The sequence below is a fragment of the Taudactylus pleione genome, unplaced genomic scaffold, assembly GCF_031769625.1.
Source record: "Taudactylus pleione unplaced genomic scaffold, aTauple2 ptg000660l, whole genome shotgun sequence".
In the NCBI taxonomy this organism is placed as follows: Eukaryota; Metazoa; Chordata; class Amphibia; order Anura; family Myobatrachidae; genus Taudactylus; species Taudactylus pleione.
In genome coordinates this window covers 1,295,437-1,310,000 of record NW_028285062.1, presented here as the reverse complement: position 1 = coordinate 1,310,000, position 14,564 = coordinate 1,295,437, and the positions used below count along the sequence as shown (strand labels likewise).

At 49.6% G+C, this 14,564-nt stretch overlaps 1 protein-coding gene across 2 annotated transcripts in view; it reads right to left on the bottom strand.

Moving 5' to 3' along the window:
- TTC7B (tetratricopeptide repeat domain 7B) overlaps positions 1-14,564 on the bottom strand; it is a 206,775-nt gene that overhangs the window by 156,090 nt on the left and 36,121 nt on the right. For both annotated transcript variants that reach the window (XM_088455569.1, XM_088455570.1), the window contains exon 3: positions 13,067-13,235. In XM_088455569.1, the coding sequence (XP_088311695.1) occupies positions 13,067-13,235 (169 nt within the window). The remainder of the gene's footprint in view (positions 1-13,066; positions 13,236-14,564) is intronic.

Sequence of the window (14,564 nt, the reverse complement as noted above, 5' to 3'; positions counted from 1 at the left end):
ACCACCAGTGCTTATCTCACTCCTGCCATATCACTCTCAGTGCCTAACTCACTCCTGCCACATCACCCCCAGTGCTAATCTCACTCCTGCCAAATCACCCCTAGTGACTAACTCACTCCTGCCACATCACCCCCAGTGCTTTTCTCACTCCTGCCACATCACACCCAGTGCTTATCTTACTCCTGCCACATCACCGCCAGTGCCTATCTCACTCCTGCCACATCACCCCCAGTGCTTAACTCACTCCTGCCACATCACCCCCAGTACTTATCTCACTCCTGCCACATCAATCCCAGTGCTTAACTCACTCCTGCCACATTACCCCCATTGCTTAACTAACTCCTGCCACATAACACCCAGTGCTTATCTCACTACTCCTGCCATATCACCCCTAATGCTCAACTCACTCATGCCACATCACCCCTAGTGACTTACTCACTCCTGCCACATCACCCCCAGTGCTTATCTCACTCCTGCCACATCACCCCAAGTGCTAATCTCACTACTCCCACAAAACCCAAATGCTTAACTCACTACTCCCACAAAACCCAAGTGCTTAACTCACTCCTGCCACATCACCCCCAGTGCTTAACTCACTACTCCCACATCACCTCAAGTGCTTATCTCACTACTCCTGCCACATCACCCCCAGTGCTTAACTCACTACTCCCACATCACCCCAAGTGCTTAACTCACTCCTGCCACATCACCCCAAGTGCTTAACTCACTCCTGCCACATCACCTCCAGTGCTTAACTCACTACTCCCACATCACCACAAGTGCTTAACTCACTCCTGCCACATCACCCCAAGTGCTTAACTCACTACTCCCACATCACCCCAAGTGCTTAACTCACTCCTGCCACATCACCCCCAGTGCCTAACTCACTCCTGCCACAACATCCCCAGTGCTTAACTCACTACTCCTGCCACATCACCCCCAGTGCTTATCTCACTCCTGCCACATCACCCCAAGTGCTTATCTCACTACTCTTGCCACATCACCGCCAGTGCTTATCTCACTCCTGCCACATCACCCCAAGTGCTTAACTCACTCCTGCCACATCACCCCCAGTGCTTAACTCACTCCTGAAACATCACCCCCAGTGCTTATCTCACTACTCCTCCCACATCACCCCCAGTGCTTATCTCACTCCTGCCACATCACCCCCAGTGCTTATCTCACTCCTGCCACATCACCCCCAGTGCTTATCTCACTCCTGCCACATCACCCCCAGTGCTTAACTCACTACTCCCACATCACCCCCAGTGCTTAACTCACTCCTGCCACATCACCCCCAGTGCCTAACTCACTCCTGCAACATCGCCCCCAGTACTTATCTCACTCCTGCCACATCACCCCCAGTGCTTATCTCACTCCTGCCACATCACCCCCAGTGCTTATCTAACTACTCCTGCCACATTACCCCAGTGCTTATCTCACTCCTCCCACATCACCCCCCGTGCTTATCTCACTCCTGCCACATCACCCCCAGTGCTTATCTCACTCCTGCCACATCACCCCCAGTGCTTATCTCACTCCTGCCACATCACCCCCAGTGCTTAACTCACTACTCCCACATCACCCCCAGTGCTTAACTCACTCCTGCCACATCACCCCCAGTGCCTAACTCACTCCTGCCACATCACCCCCAGTGCTTATCTCACTCCTCCCACATCACCCCCCGTGCTTATCTCACTCCTGCCACATCACCCCCAGTGCTTATCTCACTCCTGCCACATCACCCCCAGTGCTTATCTCACTCCTGCCACATCACCCCCAGTGCTTAACTCACTACTCCCACATCACCCCCAGTGCTTAACTCACTCCTGCCACATCACCCCCAGTGCCTAACTCACTCCTGCAACATCGCCCCCAGTGCTTATCTCACTCCTGCCACATCACCCCCAGTGCTTATCTCACTCCTGCCACATCACCCCCAGTGCTTATCTAACTACTCCTGCCACATTACCCCAGTGCTTATCTCACTCCTGCCACATCACCCCCAGTGCTCATCTCACTACTCCCACATCACCCCCCGTGCTTATCTCACGCCTGCCACATCACCCCCCAGTGCTTATCTCACTCCTGCCACATCACCCCAAGTGCTTAACTCACTCCTGCCACATCACCCCCCAGTGCCTAACTCACTCCTGCCACATCACCCCCAGTGCTTATCTTACTCCTGCCACATCACCCCCAGTGCTTATCTCACTCCTGCCACATCACCCTCAGTGCTTATCTCACTCCTGCCACATCACCCCCAGTGCTTATCTCACTCCTGCCACATCACCCCCAGTGCATAACTCACTACTCCCACATCACCCAAGTGCTTATCTCACTACTCCTGCCACATCACCCACAGTGCTTAACTCACTACTCCCACATCAACCCAAATGCTTATCTCACTCCTGCCACATCACCCCCACTGCTTAACTCACTACTCCCACATCACCCCAAGTGCTTAACTCACTCGTGCCACATCCCCCCCAGTGCTTAACTCACTCCTGCCACATCACCCCCAGTGCTTAAATCAACTACTCCCACATAACCCAAAGTGCTTAACTCACTCCTGCCACATCACCCCCAGTGCTTATCTCACTACTCCTGTCACATCACCCCCAGTGCTTATCTCACTACTCCTGTCACATCACCCCCAGTGCTTATCTCACTCCTGCCACATCACCCCCAGTGCTTATCTCACTACTCCTGCCACATCACCCCAAGTGCTTAACTCACTCCAGCCACATCACCCCCAGTGCTTAGCTCACTACTCCCACATCACCCAAGTGCTTATCTCACTACTCCTGCCACATCACCCACAGTGTTTAACTCACTACTCCCACATCACCCCAAGTGCTTATCTCACTCCTGCCACATCACCCAGAGTGCTTAACTCACTACTCCCACATCACCCCAAGTGCTTAACTCACTCCTGCCACATCCCCACCAGTGCATAACTCACTCCTGCCACATCACCCCCAGTGCTTAACTCACTCCTGCCACATCACCCCCAGTGCTTAGCTCACTACTCCCACATCACCCAAGTGCTTAGCTCACTACTCCTGCCACATTACCCCCAGTGCTTAACTCACTACTCCCACATCACCCCCAGTGCTTAACTCACTCCTGCCACATCACCCCAAGTGCTTAACTCACTCCTGCCACAACACCCCCAGTGCTTATCTCACTCCTGCCACATCACCCCCAGTGCTTAACTCACTCCTGCCACATCACAAGTGCTTATCTCAATCCTGTCACATCATCCCCAGTGCTTAACTCACTCCTGCCACATCACCCCCAGTGCTTATCTCACTCCTGCCACATCACCCCAAGTGCTTTTCTCACTCCTGCCACATCACCCCAAGTGCTTTTCTCACTCCTGCCACATTACCCCCAGTGCTTATCTCACTCCTGCCACATCACCCCCAGTGCTTATCTCACTCCTGCCACATCACCCCCAGTGCTTAGCTCACTCCTGCCACATCACCCCCAGTGCTTATCTCACTCCTGCCACATCACCCCAGTGCTTATCTCACTACTCCTGCCACATCACCCCCAGTGTTTAACTCACTCCTGCCACATCACCCCCAGTGCTTAGCTCACTACTCCCACATCACCCAAGTGCTTATCTCACTACCCCTGCCACATTACCCCCAGTGCTTAACTCACTACTCCTGCCACATCACCCCAAGTGCTTAACTCACTACAGCCACATCACCCCCAGTGCTTAGCTCACTACTCCCACATCACCCCCAGTGCTTAACTCACTCCTGCCACATCACCCCCAGTGCTTATCTGACTACTCCTGTCACATCACCCCCAGTGCTTATCTCACTCCTGCCACATCACCCCCAGTGCTTAGCTCACTACTCCCACATCATCCAAGTGCTTAACTCACTCCTGCCACATCACCCCCAGTGCTTATCTCACTACTCCTGTCACATCACCCCCAGTGCTTATCTCACTCCTGCCACATCACCCCCAGTGCTTAGCTCACTACTCCCACATCATCCAAGTGCTTATCTCACTACTCCTGCCACATCACCCCCAGTGTTTAACTCACTCCTGCCACATCACCCCCAGTGCTTAGCTCACTACTCCCACATAACCCAAGTGCTTATCTCACTACCCCTGCCACATTACCCCCAGTGCTTAACTCACTACTCCTGCCACATCACCCCAGTGCTTAGCTCACTACTCCCACATCACCCAAGTGCTTATCTCACTACTCCTGCCACATTACCCCCAGTGCTTAACTCACTACTCCCACATCACCTCCAGTGCTTAACTCACTCCTGCCACATCACCCCCAGTGCTTAACTCACTCCTGCCACATCACCCCCAGTGCTTATCTGACTACTCCTAAATCACCCCCAGTGCCTAACTCACTCCTGCCACATCTAAGGGGAATCATAGAAAGTGTTCTAAATGCAGGGACAGATTAACAATGGAGCGGATGGAACTTCAGCTCCAGGTCTGCACACAAAAATAGGCCCATGATCATGGCAGCATGGTGATGACCAGATGCCTAGCTGGCCACATAGTCAGCCATATATCATAGGTATTAAAATAGAAATTTCTAGCTTTCTCAGAAAATGATGCAATGTTTCTGTTTTTATATGTTTAGGGAGACATTGGGGCTGGGGTGTACACGCCCACATGGCTCTGGCCACACCTCCTCCCCTCCTCATTATTGGCTCTTGCACATGTTCAGCCCCAGGCCCAGTGGCGGCTCTAGACACGGTTTAGCAGGTCCGTCGCCAGGAGCGCAGCCCTGCTTCCTAACTGAGCTCGCCATCGGCTGGCTGCAGTGGAAAAGCCCGCCTCCCACTGGCGTTATTGGGTAAAGCGCTGAAGGGGAGGGAAGAGGTGCGGCTATGCAGCACAGGACGGCGCTGGGTGTATGGAAGCCTAGCGCCGGTCCTGCCCAGGCCCATGTGGCCCTTAATCCTGCACTGGTAATAAGTAATTGCTCCAATCAGAGAAACTTCTCCGCTCCTCATGCTGTGAAGGTATAATTGTGTATGAGGGGGGTACTTGCTACAGAAAGCCAGTCAGAGCCCCTCCCGTCAGCAGTTCTCTCTGTATTTCTGCACTGTATGTATTATAAACAATGCTCCCGCTAGAAAGCAGGGAGGGCGCAGACTCATGGGGGGGCTCATGGCAGCAGTTTTAGCAGGGCGCCACTAAAAGGGTAGGGAGCATTTTTCCCTTTTAAAATCGGGCAGGGCGTGGTGCCCTTCTAAAACAGCCTAGCGGGAACACTAATAAATAAATGAGCAATGTTTATTGCAGATCTTCTAAATGACTTGGTCTCTGGCACATCACCTGGGTTAGGATGATACCCCAGGTAACTCACCCCGACGCAGTGCTGCTATCCTGTAATACTGGATAGGAATGACTGCACGGAACATATATAGAGCCTGCTGTATTCCATATACAGGGAACGCTAGGGCCTGGAGGCAGTTACACAGAAAGGATGTGGAGCATGGTTCTAGAATCTAGCTTATTCAAGGCTATAGCAGTCCGTAATAAATACAAGTGCAATGCGTGTTTAATAAAGGTAACAAGACTCTATATACAGTCTATAATCTCTATGTGATAACTTTAACGGTCAGATAAATCGGTTATTATACTCAATGCCATTTCCCGGAGCAGCCATCAGCATCCACTTTCCTGAGACAGGGAAACATTGTCACCGTGGTGCTACGAGCCAGGAGAGTAATAACCCTGCTTTGCAGCCTGCGTGTTTTGCTCTCATAAGCTTAATCTGTGTTGCAATGACACAGTGCTAATGACATAACAGTATTAATGGCTCGGCTAGGAGAGGAACTGTCACTTTGTCACTGAGGCCATCAGCTAAGTGCAACCTGATCGCTGCCAAGTGGAGCCTGGAGCACAGTGTATTCTAATGGCACAGCGCCCCCTGCTGTCTGCACACAGGAGCTGCCCAAAACTGTCCTCCAGGCATAAAGTGGTAATGCTGCTATGAAATAATTGGGGAATGAGCCAATGTATGTTGGAGCGATCCCTGACATAAGTGCCAAAGCTGCCACTACGCAGTGTGCCAAAGTAACACGAATGAGAACTTACAGCAGACAACATTGTAAAATGTTCTCCAGTAACTCTAGATGAACCAGCAGCTAACAGGAGGTTGTGTGTCCGTCAGTCCCCCTCCCCCATACACACATTTACCTACACTTGATACCTTGCCTGTCCCTCATGAGCACTTGCTACGCGTTTGTCTAAAAATAAAGCTAATTACCAACCTACCACTTAGATCATTTAACACAACATTAAACTTAAAGGAGGGTTAGTGGGGGTCAGGCCGGGCTCATGTTACAGGCACGTATCATCTAGATATAAACCCTGTCTGCCAGCCACAATTCTGCCCCCTGCAAAAGAGATCCGCGCCATCACCACCCGGGTCACCACGAGCAAGGTCATACTCAGCACTACTATATGTTATTCCACAGACCACACACCTAATAATCCACGTTATACGGCAAAACTGCAAAGCTCCAACTACAGCTCAGAATGACATGGAGGACTCGTGCAGGGAGTCACATCTGCCTCAGGGAGAATGTAGTTCTGTACCCGGGGCAACCCCTAAAGGCCTGGCACACCTAGCTGCTACTGAGGCTCCTCGGGGCATCCCCTAAAGACCTGGCACACCTAGCCGTTACTGAGGCTCCTCGGGGCATCCCCTAAAGACCTGGCACACCTAGCCGCTACTGAGGCTCCTCAGGGCATCCCCTAAAGGCCTGGCACACCTAGCCGCTACTGAGGCTCCTCGGGCAATCCCCTAAAGGCCTGGCACACCTAGCCGCTACTGAGGCTCCTCGGGGCATCCCCTAAAGGCCTGGCACACCTAGCCGATACTGAGGCTCCTCGGGGCATCCCCTAAAGGCCTGGCACACCTAGCCGCTACTGAGGCTCCTCGGGGCATCCCCTAAAGGCCTGGCACACCTAGCCGCTACTGAGGCTCCTCGGGGCATCCCCTAAAGGCCTGGCACACCTAGCCGCTACTGAGGCTCCTCGGGGCATCCCCTAAAGACCTGGCACACCTAGCAGCTACTGAGGCTCCTCGGGGCATCCCCTAAAGGCCTGGCACACCTAGCCGCTACTGAGGCTCCTCGGGGCATCCCCTAAAGGCCTGGCACACCTAGCCGCTACTGAGGCTCCTCGGGGCATCCCCTAAAGGCCTGGCACACCTAGCCGATACTGAGGCACTAAGCTGTGTTCATCCAGCTGAATAAGCCCTGTAAATAGGGTTCAGCTGGATCACATTTTACAGCCCTGACAAACCAGTTTTCACCTGTCCGTAATGGGTCACCCTCGGCACAAGTGCCCAGGCACATTGTTACTGGTCAGAAATGTGTTTGGAAAAACAAAACTAACAATAGGAAGCTGTGAGTAGAATTTAATTTACCTTTGTTTATTCACCTACCATTAGCACTAGCTGTGACCCACGTGACGACCCCCCTCTCAGCTCCCTAGTCCCAAACTTTCCAGCTTTCCCCCTCGCAAATCTGTTAAAAGTTGTAACTGGAATCTTTTGATTTTCGTTATGGTCTGGTATTTGTTCATGATTACTGTGTGTGTGTGATTACTGTGTGTGTGATTACTGTATGTGTGTGATTACTGTGTGTGTGATTACTGTATGTGTATGATTACTGTGTGTGTGATTACTGTGTGTGTGTGATTACTGTGTGTGATTACTGTGTGTGTGATTACTGTGAGTGTGATTACTGCGTGTGTATGATTACTGCATGTGTATGATTACTGCATGTGTATGATTACTGCGTGTGTATGATTACTGTGTGTGTATGATTACTGCGTGTGTATGATTACTGCGTGTGTATGATTACTGTGGGTATATGATTACTATGTGTGATTACTGTATGTGTATGATTACTGTGTGTGATTATAGTATCTGTGATTACTGTGTGTGTGATTACTGTATGAGATTACTGTGTGTGTGTGATTACTGTGTGTATATGATTACTGTATGTGATTATTGTGTGTGTGATTACTGTGTGTATATGATTACTGTGTGTGTGATTACTGCGTGTATATGATTACTGTGTGTGTGACTACTGTGTGTATATGATTACTGTGTTTGTGATTACTGTGTGTGTGTGTACTGTGTGTGATTACTGTGTGTATATGAATACTGTGTGTGTGATTACTGTGTGTATATGATTACCGTGTGTGTGATTATTGTGTGTATATGATTACTGTGTGTGTGATTACTGTATGTGATTACTGTGTGTGTGTGTGTGATTAATGTGTGTGATTACTGTGTGTATATGATTAGTGTGTGTGTGATTACTGTGTGTATATGATTACTGTGTGTGTGATTACTGCGTGTATATGAATACTGTGTGTGTGATTAGTGTGTGTGTGATTACTGTATGTGTATGATTACTGTGTGTGTGATTACTGTATGTGTGTGATTACTGTGTGTGTATGATTACTGCGTGTGTATGATTACTGTGTGTGTATGATTACTGTGTGTGTGATTACTGTGTGTGTGTGATTACTGTGTGTGATTACTGTGTGTGTGATTACTGTGAGTGTGATTACTGCGTGTGTATGATTACTGCATGTGTATGATTACTGCGTGTGTATGATTACTGTGTGTGTATGATTACTGCGTGTGTATGATTACTGCGTGTGTATGATTACTGTGGGTATATGATTACTATGTGTGATTACTGTATGTGTATGATTACTGTGTGTGATTATAGTATCTGTGATTACTGTGTGTGTGATTACTGTATGAGATTACTGTGTGTGTGTGATTACTGTGTGTATATGATTACTGTATGTGATTATTGTGTGTGTGATTACTGTGTGTATATGATTACTGTGTGTGTGATTACTGCGTGTATATGATTACTGTGTGTGTGACTACTGTGTGTATATGATTACTGTGTTTGTGATTACTGTGTGTGTGTGTACTGTGTGTGATTACTGTGTGTATATGAATACTGTGTGTGTGATTACTGTGTGTATATGATTACCGTGTGTGTGATTATTGTGTGTATATGATTACTGTGTGTGTGATTACTGTATGTGATTACTGTGTGTGTGTGTGTGATTAATGTGTGTGATTACTGTGTGTATATGATTAGTGTGTGTGTGATTACTGTGTGTATATGATTACTGTGTGTGTGATTACTGCGTGTATATGAATACTGTGTGTGTGATTAGTGTGTGTGTGATTACTGTATGTGTATGATTACTGTGTGTGTGATTACTGTATGTGTGTGATTACTGTGTGTGTGTGATTACTGTGTGTGTGATTACTGCGTGTGTATGATTACTGTGTGTGATTAGTGTGTGTGTGATTACTGTTTGTGTTTAATTAATGCGTGTGTAATTAATGCGTGTGTGATTACTGTGTGTATATGATTACTGTGTGTGATTACTGTGTGTGTGTGTACTGTGTGTATATGAATACTGTGTGTGTGATTAGTGTGTGTGTGATTACTGCGTGTATATGATTACCGTGTGTGATTATTGTGTGTATATGATTACTGTGTGTGTGATTACTGTATGTGATCACTGTGTGTGTGTGATTAATGTGTGTGTGATTACTGTGTGTGATTACTGTGTGTATATGATTAGTGTGTGTGTGATTACTGTGTGTATATGATTACTGTGTGTGTGATTACTGAGTTTATATGAATACTGTGTGTGTGATTAGTGTGTGTGTGATTACTGTTTGTGTTTGATTAATGAGTGTGTGATTACTGCGTGTGTGATTACTGCGTGTGTGTGTGTGATTACTGCGTGTGATTACTGTGTGTGATTACTGCGTGTGTAATTACTGCATATGTGATTACTGTGTGTGATAACTATGATTACTGTGAGTGTGATTACTGCGTGTGTGTGTGATTACTGCGTGTGTGATTACTGTGTGTGATTACTGTATGATTACTGCGTGTGTGATTACTGTGTGTGATTTCTGTGTGAGTGATTACTGTGTGTGTGTGATTACTGTGTGTGTGATTACTGCGTGTGTGATTACTGCGTGTGTGTGATTACTGTGTGTGATTTCTGTATGTGTGATTACTGTGTGTGATTACTGTGTGTGTGTGATTACTGTGTGTGTGATTACTGCGTGTGTGATTACTGTGTGTGTATGTTTACTATATGATTACTGTGTGTGTGATTACTGTATGATTACTGTGTGTGATTACTGTGTGTGTGTGTGTGACTACTGTGTGTATGATTACTGAAACGGTTACTAGTAATAATCCTGAGGTTTACTGTAAAATCCTGTGCCCCTCTCCCGTGTCATACCGCGTCCCTCTCTCCTCCCGTGTCATACCGCGTCCCTCTCTCCTCCTGTGTCATACCGTGTCCCTCTCTCTCCTCCCGTGTCATATCGCGTCCCTCTCTCCTCCTGTGTCACACCGCGTCCCTCTCTCCTCCCGTGTCCTTCTCTCCTCCCGTGTCATATCGTGTCCCTCTCTCCTCCCGTGTCATACCACGTCCTTCTCTCCTCCCGTGTCATACCGTGTCTTTCTCTCCTCCCGTGTCCCTCTCTCCTCCTGTGTCATACCGCGTCCCTCTCTCCTCCTGCGTCAAAACGCGTCCCTCTCTCCTCCTGCGTCATACCGCGTCCCTCTCTCTCCTCCTGCATCATACCGCGTCCATCTCTCCTCCTGCGTCATACCGCGTCCCTCTCTCCTCCTGTGTCACACAGCGTCCCTCTCCCCTCATGTGTCACACAGCGTCCCTCTCTCCTCCTGTGTCACACAGCGTCCCTCTCTCCTCCTCTGTCATACCGCGTCCCTCTCTCCTCCCGTGTCATACCGCGTCCCTCTCTCCTCCCGTGTCATACCGCGTCCCTCTCTCCTCCCGTGTCATACCGCGTCCCTCTCTCCTCCTGTGTCATAGTGTCATACCGCGTCCCTCTCTCCTCCCGTGTCATACCACGTCCCTCTCTCCTCCTGTGTCACACCGCGTCCCTCTCTCCTCCTCTGTCATACCGCGTCCCTCTCTCCTCCCGTGTCATACCGCGTCCCTCTCTCCTCCCGTGTCATACCGCGTCCCTCTCTCCTCCCGTGTCATACCGCGTCCCTCTCTCCTCCCGTGTCACACCGCGTCCCTCTCTCCTCCCGTGTCATACCGCGTCCCTCTCTCCTCCCGTGTCATACCACGTCCCTCTCTCCTCCCGTGTCCCTCTCTCCTCCCGTGTCATACCGTGTCCTTCTCTCCTCCCATGTCATACCGCGTCCCTCTCTCCTCCCGTGTCATACCGTGTCCTTCTCTCCTCTCGTGTCATACCGCATCCCTCTCTCCTCCCGTGTCATACCGCGTCCTTCTCTCCTCCCGTGTCATACCGTGTCCTTTTCTCCTCCTGTGTCCCTCTCTCACTCCTGTGTCATACCGCGTCCCTCTCTCCTCCTGTGTCATACCGCGTCCCTCTCTCCTCCTGTGTCACACCGCGTCCCTCTCTCCTCCTGTGTCACACCGCGTCCCTCTCTCCTCCTGTGTCACACCGCGTCCCTCTCTCCTCCTGTGTCATACCGCGTCCCTCTCTCCTCCTGTGTCATACCGTGTCCTTCTCTCCTCCCGTGTCCCTGTCTCTTCCTGTGTCATACTGTGTCCTTCTGTCCTCCCGTGTCATACCGCGTCCCTCTCTCCTCCTGTGTCATACCGCGTCCCTCTCTCCTCCCGTGTCATACCGCGTCCCTCTCTCCTCCCGTGTCATACCGCGTCCTTCTCTCCTCCCGTGTCAAACCACGTCCCTCTCTTCTCCTGTGTCATAGTGTCATACCGCGTCCCTCTCTCCTCCCGCGTCATACCGCGTCCCTCTCTCCTCCCGCGTCATACCGCGTCCCTCTCTCCTCCCGCGTCATACCGCGTCCCTCTCTCCTCCCGCGTCATACCGCGTCCCTCTCTCCTCCCGCGTCATACCGCGTCCCTCTCTCCTCCCGCGTCATACCGCGTCCCTCTCTCCTCCCGCGTCATACCGCGTCCCTCTCTCCTCCCGCGTCATACCGCGTCCCTCTCTCCTCCCGCGTCATACCGCGTCCCTCTCTCCTCCAGTGTCCCTCTCTCCTCCTGTTTCATACCGCGTCCCTCTCTCCTCCTGTGTCATACCGTGTCCTTCTCTCCTAATGTGTCATACCGTGTCCTTCTCTCATCCCTTGTCATACCGTGTGCCTCTCTCCTCCCATGTCATACCGTGTGCCTCTCTCCTCCTGTGTCATACCGTGTGCCTCTCTCCTCCTGTGTCATACCGTGTGCCTCTCTCCTCCTGTGTCATACCGCGTCCCTCTCTCCTCCTGTGCCATACCGCGTCCCTCTCTCCTCCTGTTTCATACCGTGTCCTTCTCTCCTCCCATGTCATACCGTGTCCTTCTCTCCTCCCGTGTCATACCGTGTGCCTCTCTCCTCCTGTGTCATACCGTGTCCCTCTCTCCTGTGTCATTCCGCGTCCCTCTCTCCTCCCGTGTCATACCGCGTCCCTCTCTCCTCCTGTGTTATACCGCGTCCCTCTCGTCTGTTTCACATTGTCCCACAACTTACTTTCTCCTTCCCACAGCAGTCACCGTCCACTGCCATCTCCACAGCTTACCTGCAACAGCGGCTTCCTGATCCTCCAGCTTCATCCCTCCCAACTATAAACCTTTCATGGTTAGTGGAGGAGGTGGCTGAGTATCCTTTGTGTTTGTAGACCATTATGATTTAATGGTCATAATGGTCTATAATACTCTCATCATCAACGTCAGAGGTGACATGCACATGCCAACAGGATGACTTATATTTTTGCCCCTGAAGAGAAATATTATATAGATTTATATTGCTAGTGAATGGATAGGTTGAATTCTCAGTGACCTCAATATTTCCGAGAATGTAAGCTCTTGCGAGCAGGGCCCTCGATCCTCCTGTTTGGTTACATACTTATGCAGTATCTTCATTTTCAAATTAAGACAGCAGAACAATTAACGACACGGATTTGCCAGTGAGGACCATCCCAATCACAGTAACTGGAAATGACAGGCATACGGTCAGTGTCTCAGGGAGCTGCGGTTCTTACCTTTGGTGGAGAAGGCTTCAGCGACCATGCGCAGCTTATAAGGAGGAGAAGCCACCAGCGGTATTTCATCTAATCCAACTCGGGCGTAAATACTAAGAGCCTCATTATAGTCTCCTTCTATATAGCTCATCTTGGCCATTATCAAGTTGGCTTCTTGCATGAAGTCTGACTACAAAGAGAAAGATGACAAATGAAAGCTCTTGTCCCTCAATGGACCGTGCCCACCTCTATAAGCGGATTCTGTGTAATTTACAATGTTATTATCTGCCAACAGGACAGGTATATATTTTATACATGACCAGGTATACAGGTACGTCTGTCTTTAGAGTACAGCAGCTGCTATTTTCCCATCCAAGCTTATTAATATACAGTTATTTTGTTAGTTGCCTCAGAGGAATGCTGTAGCTCTGATAGAGTGACCATCGGGTTCTTGGTCACCTCCCTGACTAGGGTCCTTCTCCCCCGATCGCTCAGTTTAGACGGACGGCCAATTCTAGGAAGAGTCCTGGTGGTTCCGAACTTCTTCCATTTACAGATGTTGGAGGCCACTGTGCTCATTGGGACCTTCAAAGCAGCAGATATTTTCTGTACCCTTCCCCAGATTTGTGCCTCGAGACAATCCTGTCTCGGAGGTCTACAGACAATTCCTTGGACTTCATGCATGGTTTGTGCTCTGACATGCACTGTCAAGTGTGGGACCTTATATAGACAGGTGCATGCCTTTCAAAATCATGTCCAATCAACTGAATTTACCACAGGTGGACTCCAATTAAGTTGTAGGAACATCTCAAGGATGATCAGTGGAAACAGGATGCACCTGAGCTCAATTTTGAGCTTCATGGCAAAGGCTGTGAATACTTATGTACATGTGATTTCTTAGTGTTTTTTTTTTTTTTTTTAATTTCATTTGCAATAATCTCAAAAAAACTTTTTACATGTTGTCATTATGGGGTATTGTGTGTACAATTTTGAGGACAAAAATTAAATTTATTCCATCTTGGAATAAGGCTGTAACATAACAAAATGTGGAAAAATTGAAGCATTGTGAATACTTTCCGGATACACTGTACAGTAGAGAGGTCACCGTTCTGCTCCTGGGAAGGTGGCTTCATCAATGTAAACTGGAGTAAGAGGTTACATGTTCAGCAAACAGAAGCGGGTGCCTGGTATTACAGCGTCTGTGACAGACCGGTACTCTGCAATATTACACTGTGTGTAGACTATATAGAGAATAGGACAAGGGACATTTCCTGTACACAACTTGCTCTGGTCTTACACAGTGTTCTGGCTCCTCTTCACCATACCAAGCCGGAGTGGCCAATAAGCACGGTGGTTACATCACAGTGGGGGGCATACAAAGCAGCCAAACGAGGAATGAACACGCCTGTGGCACCCTATTTGACTATAGGTGTCTGGTACTGCCAACAGAATCCTGGGGCACAGTGACCAGCCCACCGCAATGCAGTAAGGCTGGGGTGTAACGGGCGAAGGGTGCAGA